This window comes from Anabas testudineus, chromosome 6, assembly GCF_900324465.2.
Source record: "Anabas testudineus chromosome 6, fAnaTes1.2, whole genome shotgun sequence".
Taxonomy (NCBI): Eukaryota; Metazoa; Chordata; class Actinopteri; order Anabantiformes; family Anabantidae; genus Anabas; species Anabas testudineus.
In genome coordinates, this window is record NC_046615.1 from 10612962 (window position 1) to 10639508 (window position 26547).

Sequence of the window (26547 nt, forward strand, 5' to 3'; positions counted from 1 at the left end):
TGGTCAGCTCAGACAAAGTCTCAATCAAGACCCACAGAAGACCACTCACACAAAGAATCAGCAGGACAAACTGTATGTTGGACGGTGCTTTAAGTAACAATCAGTCAAACTGTGACACTAACTAAATCTCTGTCAGTGTCAAGTTTGTTGACTTGTGTGTGAACTGACCGTTGTCTGAGCAGTGATGCTGGGGGTTTCTAACTATCAAAGAAGGTACCAAGTCCCATAAAACCTGGGTCCATTTTGTATTTGTATTTAGATATTGTCATTTTATCTCTTTTTCTTGTGTGTTGTTTCTTTCTTACTATAAATTATACTAGTGTGGTTTGTAGTCTCACAGACTTTACCCCGATTTATCTTCTTTGAATCTGTAAATTCTGAAAATCAGTTTTGAGAGAGGCCTTTAGAGGTCTTCTGACCTTTGCGTGTGGGGTAAATACCATCATCAGTGCTGTCGCTGCACACTGCAAGACAGAAATTAGAGTAAATGTAACATTTTAACTCTTCAGAGTCAAACACTGTCTATACATGATTATAGTTTCCAGTGTTGTTTCTGATGCAGCGTTTAAAGTCAGACATCTCATAGGCAATACTTTTCTCTAGTCCTTTGACCACAGTTCAGATTAGGACAGATTTAAAGAAACTTAATTTTTTCTTTTAATTAAGTTTTAGCTGTAGGAGAAAGCACAAAAGTTAATCCTGTGATTGTACATGTCATGAATCAGAACAGACTCTGTTTGTATATCAAAGATATGTGATCACACATAATAAATCGTTCATGTTTTGTACCTGCATTGTTATCAGTTAGTTTGTTAGTTAGCTTTAAATGGTTTTTTAATATAACTATAAAAACACTTTTAAACACTTCTTTTCATTCTTTTCAGTCCCTACAGCCAAAGACTTAATTCACCAGTCACGAGGAGCAGCCTCAGATCAAGCCTTCAAAATCTCATAAACAACATTAAATTAACTATTCACCTTCAGTTCAGTTAGCTCACATCTTCAGGACAGAAAATATGAAAAAAGTGTGCCTCACTATCCAGGATGCACTGCTGCTCAGACAGGAATCCCGCTTAGTGGTGTCCTTTATTATCTTTATTATTATTATTATACAGTCATACTATATATACTGTCGTGATCTACACCATCTCAGTCCTGAAGTGTGTAAATGCACTTACCTTCAGCCTTCTGAGCATCAGTAACCAGCCCCCCTTATCTCAGAGTTGGATGCATCTGCCCTACATGTTCACACATGGTGTCCACCTCCTCTCTGCTGCTTGTAGCAGCTGCATCAGGTTTGAGCTGTTTTTTTACTGCTTGATATTTATGTGGTAGTGGAACTGTCCTGCTTTGTCTCCTGATTCGGCACAACGCCATCCTCCTGATGTGGTTCAGAATAATCATTAGGTAATCGCACTTCCTCCCACAGGGTTTGTGTCTGGCTCTTTTCCTCTGCTGTGAATCCACTGGCTGCCAGTGATGAAGCAAATCAGAATCCTGCTTAGGTGATCTGACAGCAGACCAAATGACAGCTTAGCCGTACACTTCCCACACAGCCATATTTTCTATTGTGAAAGATGTCAGCATGACATCATGAGCCACTTTGACTAAATGTAAAGTAGAGAATTAGTCCTGGATGCTGTGTGCACAGAGTAAACACCCTCTGTGTAGCCTGGACATGTCAGCAATGTCAATTGTTCTCCCGTTAGTGCCAAAAAGCTTAAGTCGCACTTCAAGACCTCAGGCATGTAGACCTACAAAACCACTTCTTTATTCTGTATTGTCTTTGACAGCAGAATGCGGTTCAAAATCCAGGATACATATTTATAATACACTCCTTTAGCATCAGTAGTGGCCCCATGCACAAATTTCTCATAATCCACAGTGTGATTGGCCTCTTGAATACAGTTGTGTAGTTATGTCGAGGGTATGTTGAGAAAAACAAGTCTGGTGCCCAGGTGAACATAAAATAAGATTTTCTTTCAGTACCACTTCCTCCTGTTCAAATGCACTTTCAGAGTAAAGGATTCAAAGGTTTTATTATAAAATGCGAACTTTGCGTTTGATTGGACAGTGTCATCACACTGAGCGACAGTGGACAGACACAAAAAGACTCATTTTGCAAAATGCGCACTTGCTTCAAAGTCTTTACCAAACATCACAGCTGAAAAACACACAGTTAAAACCCTTTAGGTTTCAAACACTGAAGTTTCTGGTGTAGAAGCGTCAACAGGAATCAGATTCTTCTTCCACTAGAGGGCGTAACAGTTCCACAGCTGTTTCCAAGACTGAGACAGAAACTTTCTGTCCTTAATATGAAGGCTGGATGTTTCCTTCTGTGCCTTGTTAATCAGTAATCAGTAGAGGTTTACAACCCCAACTTTAGAGGGCTGCTGGGGAAGTGGCCTTGCAGTGCACCGTAAGAGACTGAACAAACTCAGAAAAAAGGAGACCAGCTCTGTGCTCTCTCTTATTATTATTGTTACTGTGATGCTTTTCTCACATTATCTGAATGAAACTGAATCGCTTGTTACTTTGCTGTGAAATATTTGTACTTTTGTTTATGACATGAGAATATATGAAATGCAATAGTAAATAAAGTACTTCACTTCATCTCACTTCATCCTAACTGGGTAATATGAAGTTGTAGCGTTGTGCTGTGCGTCTGTAGAAACGTGTGGTTGACAGGTTGTTACAGATACAAGACAGCACCACATTTCTTCTTGGGTCTTGAGCTTGTAAACATCTGTTATTCCAACCAAAGTGGAGCCTTGTTCTCCTCTGATGATAATGGAACCAATAAATTAGGCTTTGTGCATTTAATCTATACATTTTGTTTTTCAAAATTAAAACAACTGGCACTAAATTAAATGTTCTTTCATGATCTCCTTTATTTACCAAAAACAAACAAACAAACAGCATTAATATATGAAGAAATAAGGGCTGATATGGACATAAAGCTCTTTTCACATTAACACAGATTACAGATGTTATTAGCTTTACATACACATGTATACATCTGTTTACAGTTGATAACACTCTTATCCTCTCTTGTTAATTATCATAAAATGTTATAATTCAGAATCCTTTTTTCATTTTTGCTGATTTTTCCAGTTTCACACGTCAGTGTGTCTCTTTTATGCAATAACATGTGAGTAGCATAGTGTCTTTTTCTATTGCTTATCTTCTTCTCATACATCTTCTTTACTGGAATGAAATCACAAAAGGTCACAAAACCTTCACATTAACCACAGTTTTACTGCTGAATTGGAAACAGATTTCATATAAGACAACACACTGCACAAGCTCGAGTAAAGAGGAAAAACATCATCTGTCATAGTAAAACAGTAGAACAACAAGTAGAAATGCACTCACACCATAATACAGCCGAGCATTACTGTACCAAGCCATATCTGTTTAAAAAATATTAAAAGTTCAGCAGTATGTTGGTTTGAGTGGCAGTGGGAATAAGTTCAACAAGTGATATAGAAACATGCACAACAAGAATAAAACTAGTCTATATGTCAACAATGTGTTTACTTCACTGCCAGCTTGCCATCAGTCACGAGTCAGTATTTGCAAACTCATCGTGCCGCACGTATGTTCTTGTACTGGCACAGAAGGAGGTGCTTGAAAGTGTTTTTGAAGGTGGGATTGCACAGGGCGTAGCAGGCTGGGTTGACAGTACTGTTGATGTAGCAGAGCCAGTATCCGATGGTCCAGAGAGAGCTTGGGATGCAGGCCGAACAGAAGGTGTTGATCAGGACCATCACGTTGTACGGCGTCCATGTGGCAACGAAAGCGACCAGGATGGCCATGATGGTGCGCGTCACCTTCCTCTCCCTGGAGGAAAAGCTTTTCTTTTTCCACTTTGCCACAGCACTCTGCTTTGTTATCTGAAAATAGGAGAAGTTTAAATGGTTGTTAATTAATTTAAGTGAGCCCACATACGAAACATCATGGCAATATTTGCAATTGTTAATTAGATATTTCACTCAAAACCGCAAATGTGGACCTCATGGTGTTGTAGTAGAAAAAGTCAGAAGGTCGTTAAAGTCACTGGGGAAATGTTGGCCAGATTTACAGCAAACAAATGTACCTTGAACAGTGTCCTTGAAACCAGTTTATCAGCAGCTGAGTTCTCCAGGGCAGGTGGCTGTGTTTGATTAGTCTTCTTCCCACCATTCAGTCCTTTCTGTGAGGACACAGCCACCACAGCTGTGTCCTTAGATGTTGAAGCATGAACACTTTCTGTCATCGAGTCCACCTGGTCAATGCTTTCTTCCTTGCAGGGGCCATTTCCGTTCTGCTGCTGCAACATCTCTTTCTCCTTCCCATCTCCCGCCTCCTCCTGAGTCTCTTTTGTTGTGGTGCAGTTGTTCTGGTCCTCACAGCCCTCCTGGCTGTGGGAGGGACCTTCTCCCAGACTGGTACCAGAGGTCTTCCTGCTGTCTCTCCTTATGCGGCTGCGGCTGGCTTTGGAGATGCGCCAATAAAGGTGGATCATGATGGCTACTGGCAGGTAAAAAGCTGCTATGGCTGTCCCAAATGTCACAGCTGGGTTTGAGAAGAACTGTATGTAGCATTGATATGATGGCACGGTTCTCCCTCCCACGATGAACTGCCAGAACAAAATGGCTGGAGCCCACAAGATGAAGGACAAGACCCAGGCGGCTGCAATCATCAGACCCGCCATCTTGGTGCTTCGGTGTGCTGGGTAACTCAGAGGTTTGGTGACACAGAAGTAACGGTCAAAACTGATGATGAGCAGGTTCATGACTGAGGCGTTGCTAACTACATAATCAACAGCCAGCCACAGGTCACACACCACTGCTCCCAAGGGCCAGTAGCCAATCACAATGTAGACAGTGTAGAGGTTCATGGAGCAGACACCAATAATGAGGTCTGCACAAGCCAGGCTGAACAGGAAGTAGTTGTTGACAGTCTGCAGGTTCCTGTTTACCTGTAGAGAAACAACACGGAGCAGGCTGTTACTCACCAGTCTTTTTTTGCACCATGTGATGTATGGTCTCTTCTTATTGGTTTACCCCTCTGCACAGGGTTGCCCATGATGTATTCTTATCTTTTAATCTGAGCTGCTTTTCAAGGTGTCCATTGATGGATGGTTCAAAATCATGAATGAGCAAAACAAGAAAACCCAAACCTTAATAGAAAGCATGACCAGGATGTTTCCAACAACAGTGATCACACTCAGAGATCCAGCCACCAGGATGATGAGCACCATCTCCACAGTCGTGTATGAACCGAGCGTGGTGTTGTTTTCGCCGCTGCTGGTGTTGGTAGAGTGCAATGAATACTCCATGCTGTCTCTTCTTGAATATCCTTCTCACCGATGCCTCAAGGTCATATCTGTTTACCTGTTAGTGACAAAGGTTTGAAAAAAAGAAGCCTTTTCCCACTGTTGGTGTTTGTCTGCACAATCACACAATTAAAAACAAGCTTAGCTTCACTTTATTTTTACAGCTGGCAGGTGCTTGAGTGTTTTTGAGTCTGCAGTTTGGCCCAGGTGTGAAGGATGGACAGGTGAGCAAATAAAGGCTGCTGCAGCAGCTGTGTGCACATACCAGGAATAACACATTGCAACTGGCCTGGATGTTAAAATGTATAAATCTACACAGTGAGTATTATCTCATATCTGTAAATCAGAGGTTATGGTAAAATGTACATCTGGTTAGTCTAAATTGTGTCAGATGTTGCAGAAATAAACAGATTTCAAACCAGACTGACATTTGGTTTGATCTATTTTTATTTCTCAAACCAACTATAAATGGTTTCTTTGTCAGGCTCTTTTCTACAGCTACTCGTTAAGCAACCTGAAGGCCTTAACTCTGATGAAATCTAACTTGACACGTTGAATGAGGCCACCTACACCTCTAGAGAGTTCATTTAAATTTCTTACTTGGCCATGAAATTCACAAAATGTCCTTTGAGTGTATCTAATCTGTGTGTGAGAGCCAATTCAAAAATGTCAAGTTGTTATCACAATCCTCCAGGTGTATAGAAGTAATTTCCTAACAACATCTCTCCTCCCGGATACGATGTCGGCACAGCCTGGTTTGAAAGCTGGATTTCCATTTGGGAAAATACAGCACTGAGAGTGTGAGTGAACATGCACGTGTCTATTTGTGCTTTCTTTTTCAGACAGATGTCCAAATATACTTAAAGTCAAGGCAGGGCAGATTCTCTGAGGCTAAAGAAGGTTTGTCTGCCGGTCAGTTGTGGGGAAACAAGGGAAGTAAGTTACTCCGTGTAATGGAATTGCCTTTTCTGTGAGTTATGAAAGACTGTTTCAGTAAAAACAGACTTCCGTTATGACCACCCATGCTAAAAATGCAGGGGCAGTAATGGTGCTGTTTGGTGCTTTGGATAAAATCATCTGCTAAACAACACACGATGAGCAAATGGTCATACCTGGGTTTTTGTATTAATAATGGCCTGTGTATTCAAAATGGCTCCAGGCAAGCAACCTGACATCAAAACACTAAAATTAGAGTAACGCATCATTAACCGAGAAATACCAAGAAACATCAGGAATATTTAATAGATCTGCACCATATATCGTACAACAATGTGATTACCTAATGTTTTCTGATCAGAAAATCAATGAAAAGATGCTTAGTTGAGACAATGTGGGTTGTTGTATACTACTGAAGCCCTGTAAGTGACTCCATTAGGCAACATGATAACATCATACTGTACTTGAGAGATGTTTCCTTCCTGCTCTTAGGAAACATCTCTCCTGCAGATAAAACTTCATTACGGCATCTCTATCTCTATGACTTACTCATCAAAGACCTATTCCAGTCCTTTTCTGTCACAGCTGAGAAAGACAACATGACCATGAGTCTCTCTTGTGTTGTTTCACCATTCGTCATAAACACAAATCAATATGTGGCATTGACCAGAGATGGACTCGGACAAAAACTCAGCCCAGGTTGATGCAGCAAGTGCACTGCAAGTGACAGTTCTTAGCAGAGCTGTCCCAATACCCTAATTTTACCTAATTAAACAGTACTATACAGTGTGTACTATACAAGCCAATAAATGTAGTAGTATCACATAAATACGCACTCACACAGCTGCTGTGCTGATGCATCTTCATCCTGGATAAACACATTTCAATGAATGAAGTACTTACACTAATTGCTCTTCTAGCTACACCAGCACTGAATCATCTATTTAGTGTAATAATAATGTAATGTTTTCTTCGTAGCAGTGTTGAATATAATAACAGTTGTCTTACTGAATTTATAGAGATCAGTCTTTACAGAATGCGATAAAACTAATACCTAATTATCCTGAAAAGTAAAACCAAAAACAAAAAAGTATTATTCAATCATCATTATTCAATTATTATTTAATGTAATAGTTTTAACACAATTTTTTACACAATCTATTCTCAAATGTGAATTAAACAATGTATGCTGTAAATTTCATGTTTAATATAATGTACTGTATAAAATGCAATAGCTGGTGGTGGCACATTGTCTGAAAGGCATATAATGTCTGGACAGTTAATCGTGACGAATCCTTGGACAGGTAAAGCTAAGCTAACATGATGCTTCCTCTGGGCGATGGCTGACACAGAATGTATAATTCATGAGGGTCATGTCTAGTCCTTGCTGCCCACTGGCAATAACTTTGCATGGTAACACCATATGAAGGCTCTGAATTTGTGTTTGTATACATGAATATTAAAGTTAAAGGTCTCATTTTCACAAAGGGTTTAAGTTTAAGTCGCAATATGTTTTTTCTATTTTGAATTTTACTTCACTACATTTATTTGACAGTTTCAGTTACTTTGCAAATGCAAAGTGGATCACTGCCTGTTCAAAAGCCCATCCTCACATCTTCCCTCCATTCACACTGATCATACCTAAATTACTGAACCTCCTTAATTATTTAGGCAGGGACACTGGAAAGAGTCAAACAGGCAAACAGTATTTCTTTGACAGGCACAGAAAGTAATTAGATCCAGCAGATGCTGCCTGCAACAGCTGCGCCAGTAAAAAGCTTCTGGGGTAGTAGTACTCATCTGGCAGGGTGAGCTCTGCTTTAAAAAGTCTGTTTGATATCACGAGGACTGCCGAGTCAGCAGTCACCAGCAGATGAGACGATGACACAAGGAGCTTGTTTGCAGAGACAAAAGCAGGTGTGGAAGCACATCTGCGATTGTGGACGTTGTACAGAGTACACATTTTGATCAAAAGGAGGATTTAATGACTACAGGTATCAAAGTCTATGGCAGTACCTCATAATACAGCTGTTTATTGGTCTAATGTTTCATATCGTAAGTGTATTTTATTGTGTACTGCACATTCTAGCTGGAAATCTTTAATGTTATTTTGTACAGATGGAATTATAACCAGCAACTGCAAAGCATAAAATGTAAAGTGAATACACAGAATGAAAAACACATACTGAACACATACTGTAGTTTGAGGTGTTTTTTCACAGTACTTCACGGATTTATAACTATTTTTCAGGGTAAATGCTCCTGATGTTATTGCACTAGTTGCTGTAGGTATGTTTGTTGTCTGTCCTGACACCGAAGAGTGGGACATTTCACATAAGCCTGAGCTTTGGCCTCACACAGCAATGTAACAAAGACAGTAGAAAACCACTGGTGCACAGTAATAGTGTCAGAGAGAAAAAATACACAGCACAAGTAATAGAGTGGACAGGGTTGGAAGAAAGACAAAACAAAACTGAAGTGATCAGCTACGTAAGGTATAAATGGAAAAAAATAATGAAATAAAAAGGGGAACCACAACTTCACGCAGGCAAAAAGGTCCATCAGGGGGGCGTGAGTAGGAGAATTAATGAGCAAAGATTAAAACATAACACATATTTCAAGTTGTAGACCAACAGTTTTTAGGGAGGATCGGTCTGTTTGCAATCTAATTTCCTTCTTTAGACACAAACATAGAGGGATTCCTCGGGAGCAAGGAGACTGGGGAATCCAGAGTAGGAGGCTGATTTAATCCTTTGAGCTCAGGACAGAAACAGCCTTAGGGGAACTATAAAGCCCAGTTCTACTACGATAAATGAAAACTTCCTCAGGAACCTCAATCAGCATGTGTAGGGTACGATTCCAACCAGCATTTTGAGGTGTCATATTATATTTATTTTGGTGTGTCTGTAAGTCTGCAGTGACATTTACAGCACGGCTCACATCAGAACAGAACATCCTTTGACTTTTCTCCTTTTTAGCGTAACAGTACTTTGTTAGTTATACACCTGTCCAATGCATGTTCAGATTGTTCAGATTCAGCTGAAACTCAAAATAACTGTTTTAAATATACAGATGCTCTGTCTAGTTGACTGTACTGGTGCCTCAGCAAGCAAATATCAAAATGCCCAAAAAGTAGCTGTTCTAAAGTTTAGGGACATTTTCTAAAACAGTATCCTTACCTGCAGCAGTTTGGTAGAAATCCACAGAGAAATATCATCTTTCCTTGTCTGCAGCAAATGACGTAGATGACCTAGCTTTAGATTTTGTCCATGTTACTCTCACTTCTGTCAACACACTGGAGCAGACAGAGAAGCAGAAAGTAACCTGACATTGATGTTGCTCCTCCTCTGACAAAAACAGTGTGTGTATGAGTGTGTGTGTGTGTGTGTTGCACAGAAAGAGAGGCTGACAGATACAGCAGGGAGGGGGTGTAGGGGGCTATTAGTGACTGTTGCTTTGAATCCCTTAAGCTACGGTCACAAATTTGAATAAACAAGAGACGGAGACAGATAAAGACAGAAAGAGAGAGAGAGGGAGAGAGGTTTGCTTTCGTGATGATAGGGAGCACTCGCCTCTCCAGCACAAACACGTTCTCTTGCATTAAAAAGCCCTAAGCAATCACGATGAGACAGTGTCTGAGTGAAATACAATGGTAAAGTACTATTAAAAAGAGAACAGGTCAAAGAGGAGGTTTGTACTGTTATTCCCTTGCTGCGGGACATTAACCTTTAAAACTCTGTTGTTTTGACCTTTTAACCAAAGCCATGATGCAGTTTGCCCTGGTTGGAGGATGACCTTACTTTGATGGAATTACCACAGAGAATAATGGTCGCTATCCACAAAACAATATTGCAAATGAAACACAAAGTGTGCTATCACACAGGACCAAGCCGGGCAAGTTGGTTTGATGTGAGAAATTACAAGATTATACATTGCTCTTGTCCTGTTGCAGACTCATGATAGACTCATCACAGCGACACTTGGAGGTGATCTGTTTAGTTATTGATAAGGTGATGTTCTGGAAAACTGTAATGGTGCAAAATAACTCAATGAAACTAACACTAATAATGTTATATATGACATAAGAACAACAATAACAACCACAAAAATGTGTAACTTAATAGATCTTTTTTCTGCAGAATATACACAGAAATATGCACAAATTTGAATTTGAAACTAACCCTAACCCAATATATAGTTGTCCTGGTTTGTTATTGTGCAAAAGAGCTTTAATAATATTTAATGTTTTAAAAATGGATGAAATGTAATATTTGACAGTGACACAATGTTTTCATCAAGTGATACCTAAGTATTTAATTGTGACGAGTTATTGCACAGGTAAAGCTAAGCTAACATGATGCTTCCTTTGGGCGATAGCTTGAACAACATTGAATGTATAATTCATAAGGGTCATGTCTAGTCTTTACTGGCCAGTGGCAATAGCTTTGCATGGGAATATCATATGAAGGCTCTCACTTTGTGTTTGTATCCATGAATATGAAAGTTAAAGGTCTCAGTTTAATTTTCAACATCCTCTGATTTAAGTCGAAATATGTGTTTGTGTAATATGTACAAACATAAAAGTTGAAAGTAGAACTGAAAGGACAGACTACAGCAGGGCATTAGATCGATGAAGACGATGTTTGATAAAAGGCGTCACCCAAACATAACTATACAAAATCACATTTCTCAAATCAATCTGTCTTCTGTCCACATGTGTACTGTAGGTTCAAAAGACTCACATTATAATTATACATCTTAGTCTTAGTAGTAACAGTGGGAGGGACACCCTCATTCAAAAGTTGCTGTACTCTGCTGTATGTGAATGTGGAATAAAAAATAAAAAAACAATTTAGCTCTCTCCTTCTCACTTTATGAAGAAGAGCCTGAAGGCTGCAGGGAAATGGGGTCATGTTGGAGCCACAGCAGCTGGGCCATGCACAATGACTGCACATAAACACTTAACCGGACAGTTTTATATTCCCTAATATTTCCCGAAACATTGATTTGTCAGCAAAGCTGAGGAATTTCTAAAGGGTTCCACTGTATTTTGCCTTGTCTCACAGTACGGATTACTGTTTTCTGAGCATAATTATCTACTGCATCATGTGCTAATAGGTTCATGTTGATGACAGATACTGTAACTCTTCTTGGGCCTGGAGCAAATCGTGACATTATAATCTCTTCTGGTGATTCATCAAAGACCTTCATTGTGTCCAGACCCAGTCGAGCTTTGTGCCACCTGGACTCTGGTCAACCACTGGCACTGATATTACTTCTAAATAAATTACGTTGGGGCCTCATCCATTACCATTAGAGTCACAGTAACAAAGCTGCAAACTTTACAAAACACACTAAAAGATTTTCTGTAATAAAACACACTGCTGTTCTGTAATAAAATGGTCAAAGAATCATTTTTAACATAAAAAAAAATTAATTAATTCCCTTATTTCTCAAGCTTTCCTAGTCAGATGTACAGTTTCTTCATTTGTTATGTATAGCATTTACATTTATACTTAGTAATTTAGCAGATGCTTTCATCTAAACTTAGTGAGGTACATGGGCAGGGTAAGCGTAGGAAGGTCTTGGACCCCTACTGGAGGTAGGCCACAGCCAGAATTTAAATGTTCAATCTTATCAAGATTCTATGTTTTCACACAAAGAGTTTGTGAAAACATAGAATAACACAAAATAATACAGACAAATATGACTAATATTAGGACATAAGCACAAACTGTGGCTGTAAATAAATATGACTACAGAACTTTGAACGTATCTTTGTAGGTTAAGTTTCTGAAATTATGTAATTAACAAGAATTTAAAGGAAATGTTGAAACATCCTAGTAACTTCCTAATAATCTATTATAACCACATGAAGCCAAGCTAAGTAAACCAGTTGCTTCACGAGAAAGCCTCTACGAGACAGACATCTTAATGTATTTCCCAAAACTAGTGCTTCAAAAATATAATAAGATTTGCCAACATTTCATTGAGGAAGTTCAAACGTATGATGGTGAAAGGATGCTGTCACATGTGCTTGTGTATGCCTTCACTCACAGCTAATACCATTTTTGCTCTTCTGCTTCAACACAAACGTAATCTTTTTATACCGTAAGTGGACTGATAACAACAAGAATTCCAAAAATAGAAATACCAACAATTCTTCCAGTAATATAATATAATATAATATAATAATATGTTTTTCAGAAGGGTCAGCTGAAGAGGCAAAATAATGGTCACGTCCAAGACATTCTGACTTTTAGTATAAGCTACAAAAAACAGAATTTAAGATTTGCTATAATGACATAAATAAAAGCTTCCTTTACAGTCTGTTACACAGGTTAAATAGAATAATCCTCTGCAGAACCGTGATCATATGAAAACACAGATGACTGGTTTTGTTCTAAACTTTAACGTCCCATTAAATGTTCAGTCTTTAGCTGCTGGTTGTTTGCTCTAATGTTTCTGTCTCTGACTGATCGGCTGCTTCATGACTCTGCTGCCATCTATAGGACTGTCTGACCTTTGTCTCTCTTGCATTTCCTCACACAGTCTCTAGTGACAAAGAGACTTTCCTATGCATCCCATTTCTATATACAGTAGTTTATTATTTAAAGTAGGAATATAATTGGGTATGGTGTCCGTACTTTATCAGTATCTTCTCATTAATTCTTTCATGCTATGGGAGATATTTAGACACATGATGTGGCTAACAGGGACTCCTCTAGCCTTGATACTAAATGCCACCTGGAAAACAATCAAAATGTGGCTTTATAGTGTGGTGGTAATATCGCTGCCCTCCATGCATGAGACCTGGGTTTGAAACCTGGCTATGGCCTACATACAGTCCTTTAGGCAAGACCTCCTTACACTTACCCTGCCTTTGCCTTGTACCTTGTAAGTTTCTTTAGATAAAAGTGTCTGCCAAATGACTAAATCTGAAATAATGCAGATTCTACTACATACTTTTTCCACCCTGCACTGGGAATGTTTTATGACAAATTAATGCAGAAAACCATGAAATTCCAAAAGGTCCACAAAGTTTTTCTTGCCACTGTAGGTCCAGGATCCTGAGAGGTCAGAGGGCCCCTGTGCCAGATCCTCTATATGGGGTGAGTGTTATTATGTCTTGTTTGAAAATTAAAGATCTCTGTGCAAAGGTGCAAATTCAAAACAGACACAAAATGATCCCAGTGAATATACAAAAGACCACAAACACTTGAAAAACAACCAAAAAGAAAGACATGACAAATAAAAATAGACAAATATTAAAACCAAGGAGATGACATGATGACAACAACAGGCAAAAAATGATCACAAACAAGGTGAAAAATTATCAAAATGACAAATAATAAACAAAGATAGGAACAGAATTAACCCAAAGAGACACGTAAAAGTGGTGTGGGGACTTTTTATCTGTCTGTGCACCAGGACCGGGCACCAGTTTCATCTTCCTTTCCTGTTTTACTTTTAAAAGACATATCGTCACTAGGTGTCTCACAGTCTCACAGTCTCACAGAACAATCCTGACCAGGGTAACAGCTACGGTGTCAGCTCAGTAAATGTTCCCTCACTCCTCCTCAGTGAGACACTAGTCTCACTACTCAGTCTTTTAAAGACATTGTGTACCTGGAGCTCTCCACTGACTCAATAAAGAGACCACCTCTTTTGTACAATAGTCCATTATTTATATTTTGGTTTCTGTCTCCTCTTGGTCTTCGTCTCTTTGTTTTGTTTTTAGTAGTTTTTTTTTTTTTTTACAGTTCAATAAAAGGTTGACCAAAAAAACAACATGGTTTTGCACACACCCTCTCTCACACACACACTCACACACACACACACACACACACACACACACACACACACACACACACACTAATAGGTCCCTCTTGGAGCCCCTGCTCATAATGAGCATCAGAGTGCTGACATGACAAGCTGCTCTGTCCTTTCACCAGTAATCTCACACTCGAGGTTTCATTGCTGAAAGAGTCAGAACATTTCCTGTTGCTGTTGTGGGTGCTGTGCCCTAGGTGTGTCATAGCAACAAGCCCACAGATATCCTCCTATAAGACAAAACTAACACATGAAATCCTTAGTAGCTGCTTAATCAATTGCGTGTTTATAAAGATATGATAGGTGAATTGATGAATTAGTTCTCCCATGGATTGATTATGAAACAACCTCTCCTATATAAAAGCAAGAGCCCAGAATAAAAGAAACATAGACTGTACATTGTCCAGTACATTGACCTTCCAACAGGAACAGTTAACACTCCAAACAGAGGCTCAACCGGACAGGGGGCACTACGGCAGGCTCCTTTGGGAATCCACCCATGACCTGATGACCTCCCCTGCTCATGTGTTGTACTGTACACACACAGGAAAATCTTTCCCTGCTCACTTTAAGTGGATTGGAAAAAATTATGGTGCTAGTTTGCATGATGCACAGGCCATCTACAATGGAAATCATATGTAAAGTAAGGAGATGAATTCTGACCACATCTCAAACCTTTCCCATTTTGTTTATACATAAAACCATTGACAATATGATGGTTCACTAGAGGTCAAACTAATTCTCATCATTATGGGAGAACATGTTCTGCAGCCTCGACTGGTTGACTTTAGTAGAAACTTAATTTATTTGCAGCAGCATAATAATACATTAAAGGATAAAGTGACCAGTACACTAAGCATCATGCATATTGAGTTTAATTCACACACTGTACATGTAAACTTCTGAATCACATATTCATGTTCTGTTTATTTGTACAAGTTTGGCTGCAGAGCTCTTAAGGCTGAATCACACAACCATCCGCCGGTCATTTGAATTCCTGGATGTGGTCATGGAGAAAGCTTAACCACATTGTTTAACCTTCATTTGTGATTTCCATCACCTGACAGAGATGTTTAACACTGAAGGACAATAGGCTTTCACCATCTGGGCAACTAATCTGGGCCAGTGTCCACATGTGTAGAGTCTGTTCTGACATTAAGGCCTTAATTTGGTGATTTATTTTGTTATACAGTATATTCACACACGATTTCTGTGCAGAATTATCTGTAAAGCTTGTTTTAATTCCAGAGTTTTTGCTTATTTTTGTTTGTCAGTTTCTGTGTAAATTTCTACAGACACAAAATTTCATTACAGCTGTATATTTGAAATCAATCAATATGGTGATTTTATTAAAATTATTGAACAAATGCTTTTCACAAATTTATGTTGTGAAAAAAATACTCAGGTATTTTCGCTTGTATCCAAATATACATGTTTTTACTGTCTCAAATAGCTGAACACTAAAGACATTAAAAGCGTCTTTGTTTGAGCAGCTTGTCTCCATGAGCTGCTCATGCAAACATGTTACTGAGCATTCGCAGCTCATGAAAGAGCCTTGCAATGCAAATCAGTGCTGACAGCACAGACAAAGGATGAGTTACACTGATCTCTCGCTCTCCCACTTATGTATTGCATACTCACTGAAAACAAATGTGTCACGGTGTATTTGTAGCTGATTTGACTGAATTGTCGCCTAAATGTCACACCAGAAATGTTTTGAAATAATCTGCCAGGAAAACACTGTAACTGTAAATTGTGATGTCATGAATCAAATTAAAAACAGGTCTATGGTCTATAAAAAGTAATTTAAGGTGAGGCAGAAAGTAACTCATTTGAATTATTTAATCAACATTATTTACATTTTACTCAGATGTTTGACTTAATAAATAAAAATGATGCCATGCAATATTCTGACTTATTAATTTAAAACTTTATTAAACCAAAAGTCCAATTCAGCCTTTTAAATATGTGTTTTGAGTTTAGGTTATGTCATCTAGTTGCTGATACTATGGATGTTGTGCTCTTGGTCAAGTTGCTCCTCTAGATGACATCATCTACACAGATGATGATGTCATCTGGAGGAGTTTCTCAACAAGTCATGGCGAAGTATTTTAGGGAACACAGAATAACTAGTGACACTTTTCATATACATGTACTCCGAAAAGACCAAGACTCCAGTCACACTTGCAAAAAGTTGTCTGATACACTGCAAGTGTGGCTGGAGTCTCAAATCTTTCACAACTTTGGCAGTAGGTGAAATGATGCTAGATATTCCTACTTTGCTTGAACATGTACTCCCCCAAACCAGAACCTTAGTCGTCCTTTAAAACCTAACGAGTCAATGACGTGTTTTACAATTGCTCTTTTCTCAATTAACAATGCAATGTGTCCCCGAGCGTCTGCATACGTCCGTGTTGTGCAGTTTTCTGCAGTAATCCCCGCAGACACTTTGTAAAATAAGTAAGAAGATCAGACTTTTTTGAAAGAAGCTTGTTGCTTCGCGCATGCGCAGTACTCGGCGAGAAGAACAGGAAGCGAACATTTTCTGACTTGGTCGCAGATGCCGCCGTCGACCGTCTACTCCCTTTTTCTGTGAATGATCGCGGACTGTGCTCGACTTCTGTGCGTGGCTGAAAATAAAGTTGGAAAGCCAGCTGTGGAGAAGGCTTCGCGTTGTGGTTAACTCGTATTTGAGACCTCTTGGCAGTGGAATCAGGAGTTTGAGTGCGAGACAAGGGCGTGTTTGATTCTCAAGTGTTGAAGACAGACTGCCTCCACCACCACCACCTCCTCCTCCTCACTCACTGGATGCTAGCTTAGCCTTTGCATGTCGTTGCACTCCTAGTTAAAAGTTGTGTTATAGTCTCGGTTTTTTATTTATTTGGAGGTCAGCTCAAAAGAAGATGGGATGTACTCTGAGCACGGATGACAAGGCGGCGCAGGAGCGGAGCAAGATGATCGACAGGAACCTTCGGGACGACGGAGAAAAGGCTGCCCGGGAGGTCAAGCTGCTGCTGCTCGGTGAGAGAAACATGGATGGACGGAGAGACGGGGTCTCGGTCTATTTGCTGGAGAGGATCATCCTCACTGTTCACCACCTGCTGTGAACCCAAGTTATATTTAACGTTAGATATTAGCACATGTTTTTTTGTCGTAGCTAAAGTTCAATAAGTGATGAGGCTGACGACACAAGTGGTGGTTTGAAACCTTTCGCAGATTAGTTAACGAACCGCTATATGAATGGCACAGCCGAGGTGCAGTTGCTTTAAAAGTTGGTTATGCTGGATTCATTTTATTTTCCGCCTCAACAAGTGCAAATCAGCCAGTAAAGTAGCTCTCAGTCCGCCGTGCATTTCGCTGTGTTCACACATTAGCCAGACATAAGTCGCTGAGCTAATTTAGCAATTAACTGTTAGCAGCTTAGCTGGCGTTAGGTTAGCGCCCCGATGCTAGCGGGGATTAGCGTTAGTTAGCTAGCCTAACATGTAGCTGGAACAAAAATCCGAGATGTTCGCTGTTCAGCAGGTCTGTCGGTCTCTGAATCATAATCAGACACAAGGACCGACAAACATGCAAGTGCACAAATATTGTGACAGATTACCTTCATTTTAGCCATTTAAATTCACGTAGCTAGCTCGCCTTCTTGTTCAGATGCTACTCATTAAGTTCCATAAAATAAACACTAACGGGTGAAACTAGCGAGTGAAACTATAAAATAGATTTTACACAAATATCCATCCAGTCATACTACAGAAAAGTGTTTGGTCTGTTCAGAGATAGCGTTCATGCTGCTCAACTAGTCTGAATGTCTGAAATTTCTAAGAAGTTTGACGCTGTGCTGTTTTATTTCTGCTGTGTTCAGGGTTGTATGCTATCTTTTCAATAATTACCTTTACAAATAATAATAGTGCTATCTTCTCCGTGACTCTGATTGATCCAAAATATTGGTTATCTGACCGGGTGTCTGAGAAAACAAACATTAATATGGTCATTTGGATATGTTGACCAAGCAGGCAGAGGCTTGTACTCCGATTTCACTTAGCTAATACTGCTAAGTAGCTAGTGAGCCTTCAAGATTGTTAAAGGGAAACATTCAGGTCATTGCATCGAACAGTTTAACACAATCTGCCAGATGATATCCAGATTCACAGTCCTGTATCAGTGCAGCATCTCGGATTTATCCGAATGGCTTCAGTGAAATGTGCCACAGCTTCTCCTGGTCCTTCCTGTCACTAGTATCTGATGAGCACTACTGGCTGGCTCGGTCAGAAAGAGGACAGGTGAGTGGTTGCATAGCAACCTTCCAGCCTGTCCAACAGCAATAAGCACCTGTGGCAACTATATCCACACAAACAGAGAGGGCCAGTGCATACTAACTGGATGTCATGTGGTCGACAAGCTGTTCAGACAATGCAACAGTATTGTCGATCTCTTAGTTAAACCCGACTCAGGCAGATGTGTTTCTGTGGCACCCCTTCGTTTTCTGACATAGGACTTCACCACAGTCCCAGACACTGTTGCTGAGCCGCAGTAGTCTGTTCTTTCATATGTGTGCGTCATTTGAGACGTACCTGATTTGAATCTTCATGGTACTGTTTTTGTTTTTTCTGTCCATGTCACGATTTCCACAAGCACCTGCACGAGGTGTGTGGGATTGGTTTGTGGATTTAGCATCTGATGGGGCAATTCACATGTATCATCTTCCACATGGATGTGTTTATCGTCCACATTTGTCTGTTCAATACTGTGAAAATGTTTTTATATAATGCGTGTATGTGTTGCTGAGGGAGATGGAGAGAAAGACAGCTTTACTTTGCGTGATTATTGCAGTCTGCCAGGCATCCCACTGGGGGTGTTTGCATTAATGCTGTAATCTACAAATGACATGCTCTTGAGACAAGTGTTTTGAGTGGGAGGACTGCTTCAGAAGTGGACTGTTTTTGCACTGCACAAATGCAGATCATAAAGATTGATCTTTATCTTTGTGTAGAGGCATTTCATGGTACAGCAGCAGAAGAAAACAGCACAGAATAGTTGCTGGCATACTAGTTTTTTGCTGGGGACATATTTAAATCTCCTACAATGAGTGAAATGTGCCAGAATAGTCCAGTAAAAATCCTACTTTAGTGACAAACTTGCATCGTTTTGCTTTTTTCAGTTTTTGCCCTAATTGCCCTTTATTAAACCCTTTAATTTCAGCAGCTCAGTCAGGTTTGGGCGTGGATTTGGAAATTAATTTTAAGTGTGTTTTGATGTTTGGCTTAATATAAGCTGTGGTGCGTGGCTGTTTATCATATGGGACGATGAATTGGGGAACAGTTCTCCTCATGGGGAACTGTGAGTCCCTGCAGAGGTAAGGTAATTAAAATGTTGTGAGCGCAGCTGAAAACATGCCTGAATCTCTCAGGGAGCTGCTGGAGAACTGTAGAAAACGCTGTGTACTAAACATGTCTTAATGTCAGAGTTACACCATCGTATGTTTCACATGTTTCTTTAAATCTTTTTAACCTTTACCTTTAAGGCTGCAGTGGCATAGTGTGTATCAGTATATACTGGTCATGCATAAATCAAATGGTCCATATGAGATTCAGTCAGTTGTTTAAGCTGTGTATAATCTCGTTGACGAGAGGATTCAGTTGATTAATCCAATTGGACCTGGCTAAACCACACATGTATTTACTGCAACAGTTTAGCCCCTGATATGCTGCCGATGACAGCAAACACATTTTTGAATAAAGTATAGGAGAGATTTGTCTTTGGTTTTGGGTGTGGTTTAAAGCTGCCATCATAAATCATAAAGTTGCAGTGTAGGTGCAATGGTTGTGATTTGACTGTAGGTCTTCACAGTGACACAAAATATTGACTGCTTTAGTTTGACATTCTTACAAGTATGTATTAGAGTTTGGAGTTTTAAAGAGAAAGAATCTCACACTTATCTAGAAGCAGCAGACAACTGCAAAGTCACTGCAGCCTCAGTGAAAATGCTAAATATGAAGTTTAAAAACAAAAACGTGAACTCTGTGAACAGAGATCAGCAGCCCTACATCTAAAGTTTGTTGATCTATATGTTTTTCATTTTGGACTTTTGTTCACACTGTATGTAAGTGCATGACGTCTGAGGCCTTGACTAATGCCAGACAGACAAATTCATCTTTGTTACAGTGGAAATTCTGTATAAACTATAAAATATGCTTTTAAAAAAGCTATATACAGATCAGATTGGTTAGTAAACTTCTTAACTTATGACTTTCATGATGTCATGTCACTGTCTAAACTATAATTCTGTTGTTTCAGGTGCTGGAGAGTCTGGAAAAAGTACAATTGTTAAACAGATGAAGTAAGTGTGGATGATGAGCATCATGTTTGTAGAGCAGTATTTTTGGTTTAGAGTCACCTACAGCACACAGCAGGCTTTCACACACACATAAAGCCAATGTCACACATGATCATATATGCACCAGATCATCTGACACAGTAGTGATTCTTAGTTGTGAGCAGGTGAGATACCTTAAGACATATATTCACTTTGATGGAGATAATTCCTTAATTCCTTGGTTCACCCATTCACTGTCCCTACATAATGGACTGGAATGGAGTGAGCCGTAATTTAGATGGTGGACATGTTTATGATGATCATCTTGTGCCATCACTGGCAGGTTTATGTTTCATAACTATAATTTTCTGTCATTTTGTCCTGTGCATTGTTGAATATCAAGCATAGGAGCAGTGTTATGGACAATAGAGCTTTGATACACGTGTACTTGTATGTATATTTGTTTCATATATAATGTCCCTGAATCAAATGTGCAAGTCTAAAACATGTCTCAGTTTAAGAGTAAAGTTTATGTGTCCTTTCAACAAAGTAATTGTATGGCTGGTTCAAAACACACTGCACAATCTGCCTGTAGCTGCCTAAATTATAAATTATAATCTATTTTAGGAAGGCATCCATGCTACTTGGAAACAACTCCTAACTTCTTCTCTTTGTGTGCCAGGATCATCCATGAAGCTGGCTACTCAGAGGAGGAGTGTAAGCAGTACAAGGCCGTGGTCTTCAGCAACACCATCCAGTCCATAATCGCTATAATCAGAGCTATGGGACGCCTCAAGATTGATTTTGCTGATCAAGCCAGAGCGGTGAGTGATGCAAAATCAAATCTGGCACTTTCGCTTTTCTTGGACCTGGACATTACAGGTTGGACAACAGTTAGTCAAAAGGGCAGCTTACTTCTCACTTCCTCCTTTTCAGCAGGACAGATGGAACCGAGGTAGGTTAAGGTTCAACATCTCATTCAAAACACTTCAGCTGATGTGGTGACCCTGCTGTGCAGCTGATCAGCATATTTACAAGTACTTGTTCATGGACTGAAGCAAGAATGAGTTTAATAGCTTTGTTTATGTTTTCCTGGTTTCTGGACACTTATTGGTTTCATGTTTTCCTTGAGTGTTGAGTGTAGCGTATTATTACCACATGCTGCAAATAAATACAGAATCTGGAGTATTTTATTTCTTCCTTATCCTAAACAGACTCCCGTTTTATTTTGTAAATCTATTTTTTTTTCCTGGCGTAACAAGGGGCTTAGTCATCGCCTCAGCGTGACTGGCCTGACTCTGTCATCGTGACCAATTTTACACCCAAAGCTTTTTTATCCTGATTTTCTGCTCCTGCAGATAAACAACGTGTTTTTGGCTACTGACCTGTTTAAGACACCAAGCAGCTTTTGAAATCAAATGTTATGCAAAGTTTCATGGCTAAAAAGCAGGAACAGACACAAATTTGTCTTTTTTAATTCTTCCCTAATTTTTATCCAAAACAGTGCTGTACTGTGCTGTTTTCAGTACAAAACAATGCTCCTAAATCTTTGTTTCCTGTAACAATAACTGCACTGTAAACACTCTTCATCTTGAACGTTTCAATCGAATACGAATTATGAAACCTTAAATATGCTCTTTCATTAGGATGATGCACGCCAGCTGTTTGTGCTGGCGGGCTCAGCAGAGGAGGGCTTTATGACAGTCGAGCTGGCCGGGGTCATCAAGCGGCTGTGGAAGGATGGAGGAGTTCAGGCCTGCTTCAGTCGCTCCCGAGAGTACCAGCTCAACGACTCTGCAGCATAGTGAGTGGGACGCATTGATACAATCACAGGAACTAATGTACTTGGCAGAATAGGTCCCATTATAAACATTTAGTGTGCAAACATCTGTCTTTTGATTTTTCTTTTTTATCTCCTCCTCCAAAGCTACCTAAATGACTTGGACAGGATATCTGATGCTGCATACGTACCCACCCAGCAGGATGTGTTGAGGACCAGAGTCAAAACTACTGGTATAGTGGAGACACACTTCACTTTCAAAGACCTGCATTTCAAGTGAGTACAGCCACCGCAGTTTGTCCAGTCGTTTAACCCTGCTGTATTTGCATGATGACTAGTGCTGCTCAGTTCTTGCCCTGTTCCAAGCCTGTGAATCGTCCCCACATCTCTGATTTAAATGTAGGTCTGGTGTCACATTCATGGACGATTGTTTATAGTGTTAAAAAAAAAAAAAAAGGGATTAAGAGGGATCATGGTTGACGTGCTGCATTTATGAAAACATTTACACTGATATGAAGCTACTGATATTGTAGCTGATATCTCAAATCAATCTTGTCTTGTTGATCATTGTGGGCAATATGAACTTTTCAGTCATGAAAATAATGTCAGCAGGCAGAATGCATCACTTGCTACTGATTGGTTGGAACATCAGCTCCCAAACAGGGAGGTGTTATTTTATCAGTTATATTGGTCAGACACCGACTAACATGAGCACACCTGACTGAAAGTGAAACAAAATTCAGTCACATTATCAGATTAGGTCATCATTGTGCATTCAAAACATCATTTTACTTAAAGCAACAATATGCACCATTTGGGAGTTGTGAAAGCCAAAAGAAATTGTCCTAGAGTGTCAAATACTGTCTCCAGACGTCCGACAGTGCTGCTCTGTCAGTCTCTGTCACAAGAGGCTTTGTAATGTAGCACCTCATGATGAATTATGGAGCATGTGTCTACTACAAAGCTACAAACTGTAGCTTTAACCACAGCTTTTAGATACTAATTTTGTACATTTTACTTCATATGTATTTTACAGCTTTACTTATTTTGCAAATGCAAAAACAAAATATTATCAATTAGTCAATCACGATTCATTAACCTCCTGGCTGAACATAAACTACTTAAGAATATGTCCACCTTAACCAGCGGCAACATTTCTTACTCATTAATTAAAATCAGTGTATTTAGAATAAAATAGTTTTTTTCAGTACCACAGTCATACTGATGGTCATTTTAAATTTGCAGATAGGATTTTAACTTGAGTAAATGTTTTGTGCTTTGAACAACTTTTTTAAGCAAGTATTTGCACTTAAACTTAAGTTAAGATAAAACTGTGGTCTTAATGTGTCATGAAGTGATTTACAGTGGAAGTGATTTTAGTTCATTAGTATCGTGTGACATATGCACATTTCAGAGTCAATATGCGTAGTGTAGTGTGTTTAACGATGCATGTCTGTGGTCTTTCTGCAGAATGTTTGATGTAGGTGGTCAGAGATCAGAGAGGAAGAAGTGGATCCATTGTTTTGAGGGAGTTACTGCCATCATCTTCTGTGTGGCTCTGAGTGACTATGACCTTGTGCTGGCTGAGGATGAGGAGATGGTAAGACCGGACTCACCCTAATTATGTGCATTTATTGGGGATTGCAAATGCAGTTCTCAGCCCAGCTCCTGTGGCTGGTTAGCATTGTGCGCATCTCTCCTCTCTTTCAGAACCGAATGCACGAGAGCATGAAGCTGTTCGACTCCATCTGCAACAACAAATGGTTCACAGACACCTCCATCATCCTCTTCCTGAACAAGAAAGACCTGTTTGAGGAGAAGATCAAAAAGAGTCCTCTCACGATCTGCTACCCAGAATATGCAGGTGAGAAACACTTTTGTTTGTTGCACATGCAAATAGAGTAGAGAGTACATTTGTTTTTAGTAAGTGACGGCATGAAGCATATAGTTGAGGTTGGTTGCATTTTCTTTTATCTTAAAAATGTCTTCAGTTGTACCTTCTTTACTCAGGTATATTCTCTTTCACAAGAAAATATTAAAGAGCAGTTGTGAGACAACTGACAGTGAAGCAACAAAGACACTTTTTAGTGTGTTCCTGGCTTTGTTAAAAAAACAAGATTAATCTAATTTGAATAATCCCAGTTACACATTCAAAGGAAATGTGTACTTGGAACTTGTAGATAACTAGTACTGTACCAGCCTCCTTTGGTCAGTTCTTAGTATACATACAGTAAATACAGGACATACAAAAAAAGTTAGCAGAAAAAAGTCCAGTATTTGATCAGCTGAAGCCAGTTGTCAAGTCCTCATCCTTCTTTCCTTTAGGCTCCAACACCTATGAGGAGGCAGCAGCTTACATCCAGTGCCAGTTTGAAGACCTGAACAAGAGAAAGGACACCAAGGAGATCTACACCCACTTCACCTGTGCCACCGACACCAAGAACGTGCAGTTCGTGTTTGATGCCGTCACCGATGTCATCATCAAAAACAACCTGAAGGACTGTGGTCTTTTCTAAAGGTACTGTCTGCTGTGTGCAGGTCAAGCTGTTCCAACTGTCACCGTGTTGGTCATGTTTTTCTCCTAATCACTTTCTGTTTTCCCTTGTGTCTCTGCTCAGGCAGCCTGGTGGACAGTTTAGCAAGTGACTTTGTTGAAGAGGAGTCTGACTCGAGGGAACTTCACGGACCCTGCTGAGAATGTCACTTTTAACCTCTTATTAACTTATGTTCATCTCTAAAAGTTTTAAAGTCAGTGTGTAGAAAAAAATCACTTTGTGTAAAATATTTGTACAACTGTCAATGGTTGGGGATTTTTCAGTTTTTAAAATGTGCTTATTTTACCATATTATTTTTAATTTTTATATAAAACGGGGGGCCTTTTGCTTTTTTTTTTTTTTTGTCCATAAATGAACACTTTTTGTCTTCTGTTTCTAGGTTCTTGTGCCTTGCATGCTCTAGGTGCAGTGCTTTTGTTTTGTTGACTTAGATCTTAGGTTTATGTAGATGTTACCATTGAACTCTTCCAAGCACTCCCGAGTCCATGTTATCTTTTTCTTTGCAGATTATTTCGTTGTCTTATCATTTTTGCCTCCTTGTACAAACCAAGCAAGACCAAGTCACTCTGTAGACCATTCACTCCGACATACTGTGAGAGCCGTGTGCGTGTGTGTGTGTGTGTGTGCTGAGAGTGGAAGATTTGTTTGGATTGAGGTCAAAAGCCTGACTGGTTGTGTGTGTGATTGTGAATGGTTGTGTGTACAATATAAAACAAAAGGGACTTTATTCCTCTACTTGTCATCCTCTTTCAAAGTTTTATATTTCTAAGCGACCAAAAAGAACCTACTCTCTCTAATCACTGAGTGCACGTTGTTGGTGCACTGCTACGAATTGAAACGTTCCCGATTTGGATCAGGAAGTTAGGAGAAGCTTTGAAGAGGATGCCAGTGGTCACCTTGTAGCAGACCATAGGACCATGTGTAGATCTGTGTTCAGTGCATAGTAAGACAGTGAGGTGGCTCGGTACAAGTGCACTGTTATTGATTATGATCTGTAATGGTTTCAAGTTACATATCCCCCCCTAGACCCCAACCCCCTGTTTCCATTGGATGGGGACATTAGTGAACTAATCTCCATGATTTTGCTAATAAAAAAAGCTGCTGTGGTGAAACCACGATGGCTTATGCAACAAACATTCCTTCTTGTTGTTTTTGTTTGTGAATACTCTTACACAGGAAAACATTTGCCTCATGAAGATTTAAATGATTTCCCTTCAACTGCTAACAAGAAATTTAAACTAAATAAATTTTACCTAGGTTTAGATAATTCACAATTTAACTCAGACAGCCGATAGCAGATTCATTTTAATTACTTCTTGTTTTTATTAGTGAGATGAAAGTCTGTGAAACTACCATAGACGTGTTTTTGCACAATATAACCCAACTGTGTGCAAAGGCAGGTTTGTAAATGTGCAGGTTTATAAATGATTGGGAAAATCTTAGCGGCATCCACCAGAAATGTTTAAAAATAAATAAAATATTGTAAATTGTATTTCCCTGCTAATAGAAAAGTGTCTCGGTCTGAGATTTCATTTAAACGCAGACACTTCTTTTTAGCCCACAAAAACGTCCTTCTTAGTGCCAAACAACACATGCATCATTCAGCTAAGTGATTATCAAACATCCAAGTGAAGAAATGATTAGTGAAACATATTTGTGATTGGAGGGGGGCTTTAATATTTCTCCCCAAACTGACTGGGAGCCAGTACAGCCTGCTCTGTTTGACAGTGAACAGCTCCCTCTAGTGGACACATGGAGTAACTAATGACCAAGACTGATTTATGCTCCATGGTCATAAAGGAGACAAGTG

General features: G+C 39.5%; 2 protein-coding genes across 2 annotated transcripts; one reads left to right on the forward strand and one right to left on the reverse strand.

Moving 5' to 3' along the window:
* Positions 1–2952: 2952 nt before the first annotated feature.
* On the reverse strand, positions 2953–9535 carry LOC113166008 (muscarinic acetylcholine receptor M2-like). The gene is made up of 4 exons (XM_026365896.1): positions 9436–9535; positions 5165–5378; positions 4100–4963; positions 2953–3896 (listed from the first exon to the last, which is right to left on the reverse strand). Exons 2-4 carry the CDS (start codon positions 5321–5323, stop codon positions 3585–3587), a joined length of 1335 nt encoding a protein of 444 aa, XP_026221681.1. The 5' UTR covers positions 5324–5378; positions 9436–9535; the 3' UTR covers positions 2953–3584.
* Positions 9536–16615: 7080 nt separating this feature from the next.
* On the forward strand, positions 16616–25873 carry LOC113165787 (guanine nucleotide-binding protein G(i) subunit alpha-1). Its single transcript, XM_026365518.1, has 9 exons — positions 16616–17110; positions 20384–20426; positions 21085–21226; positions 22049–22206; positions 22330–22458; positions 23653–23782; positions 23893–24046; positions 24508–24700; positions 24801–25873. The coding sequence occupies exons 1-8, from the start codon at positions 16993–16995 to the stop codon at positions 24696–24698; spliced, it is 1065 nt and encodes a 354-aa protein (XP_026221303.1). The 5' UTR covers positions 16616–16992; the 3' UTR covers positions 24699–24700; positions 24801–25873.
* The last annotated feature ends 674 nt before the right edge of the window (positions 25874–26547 follow it).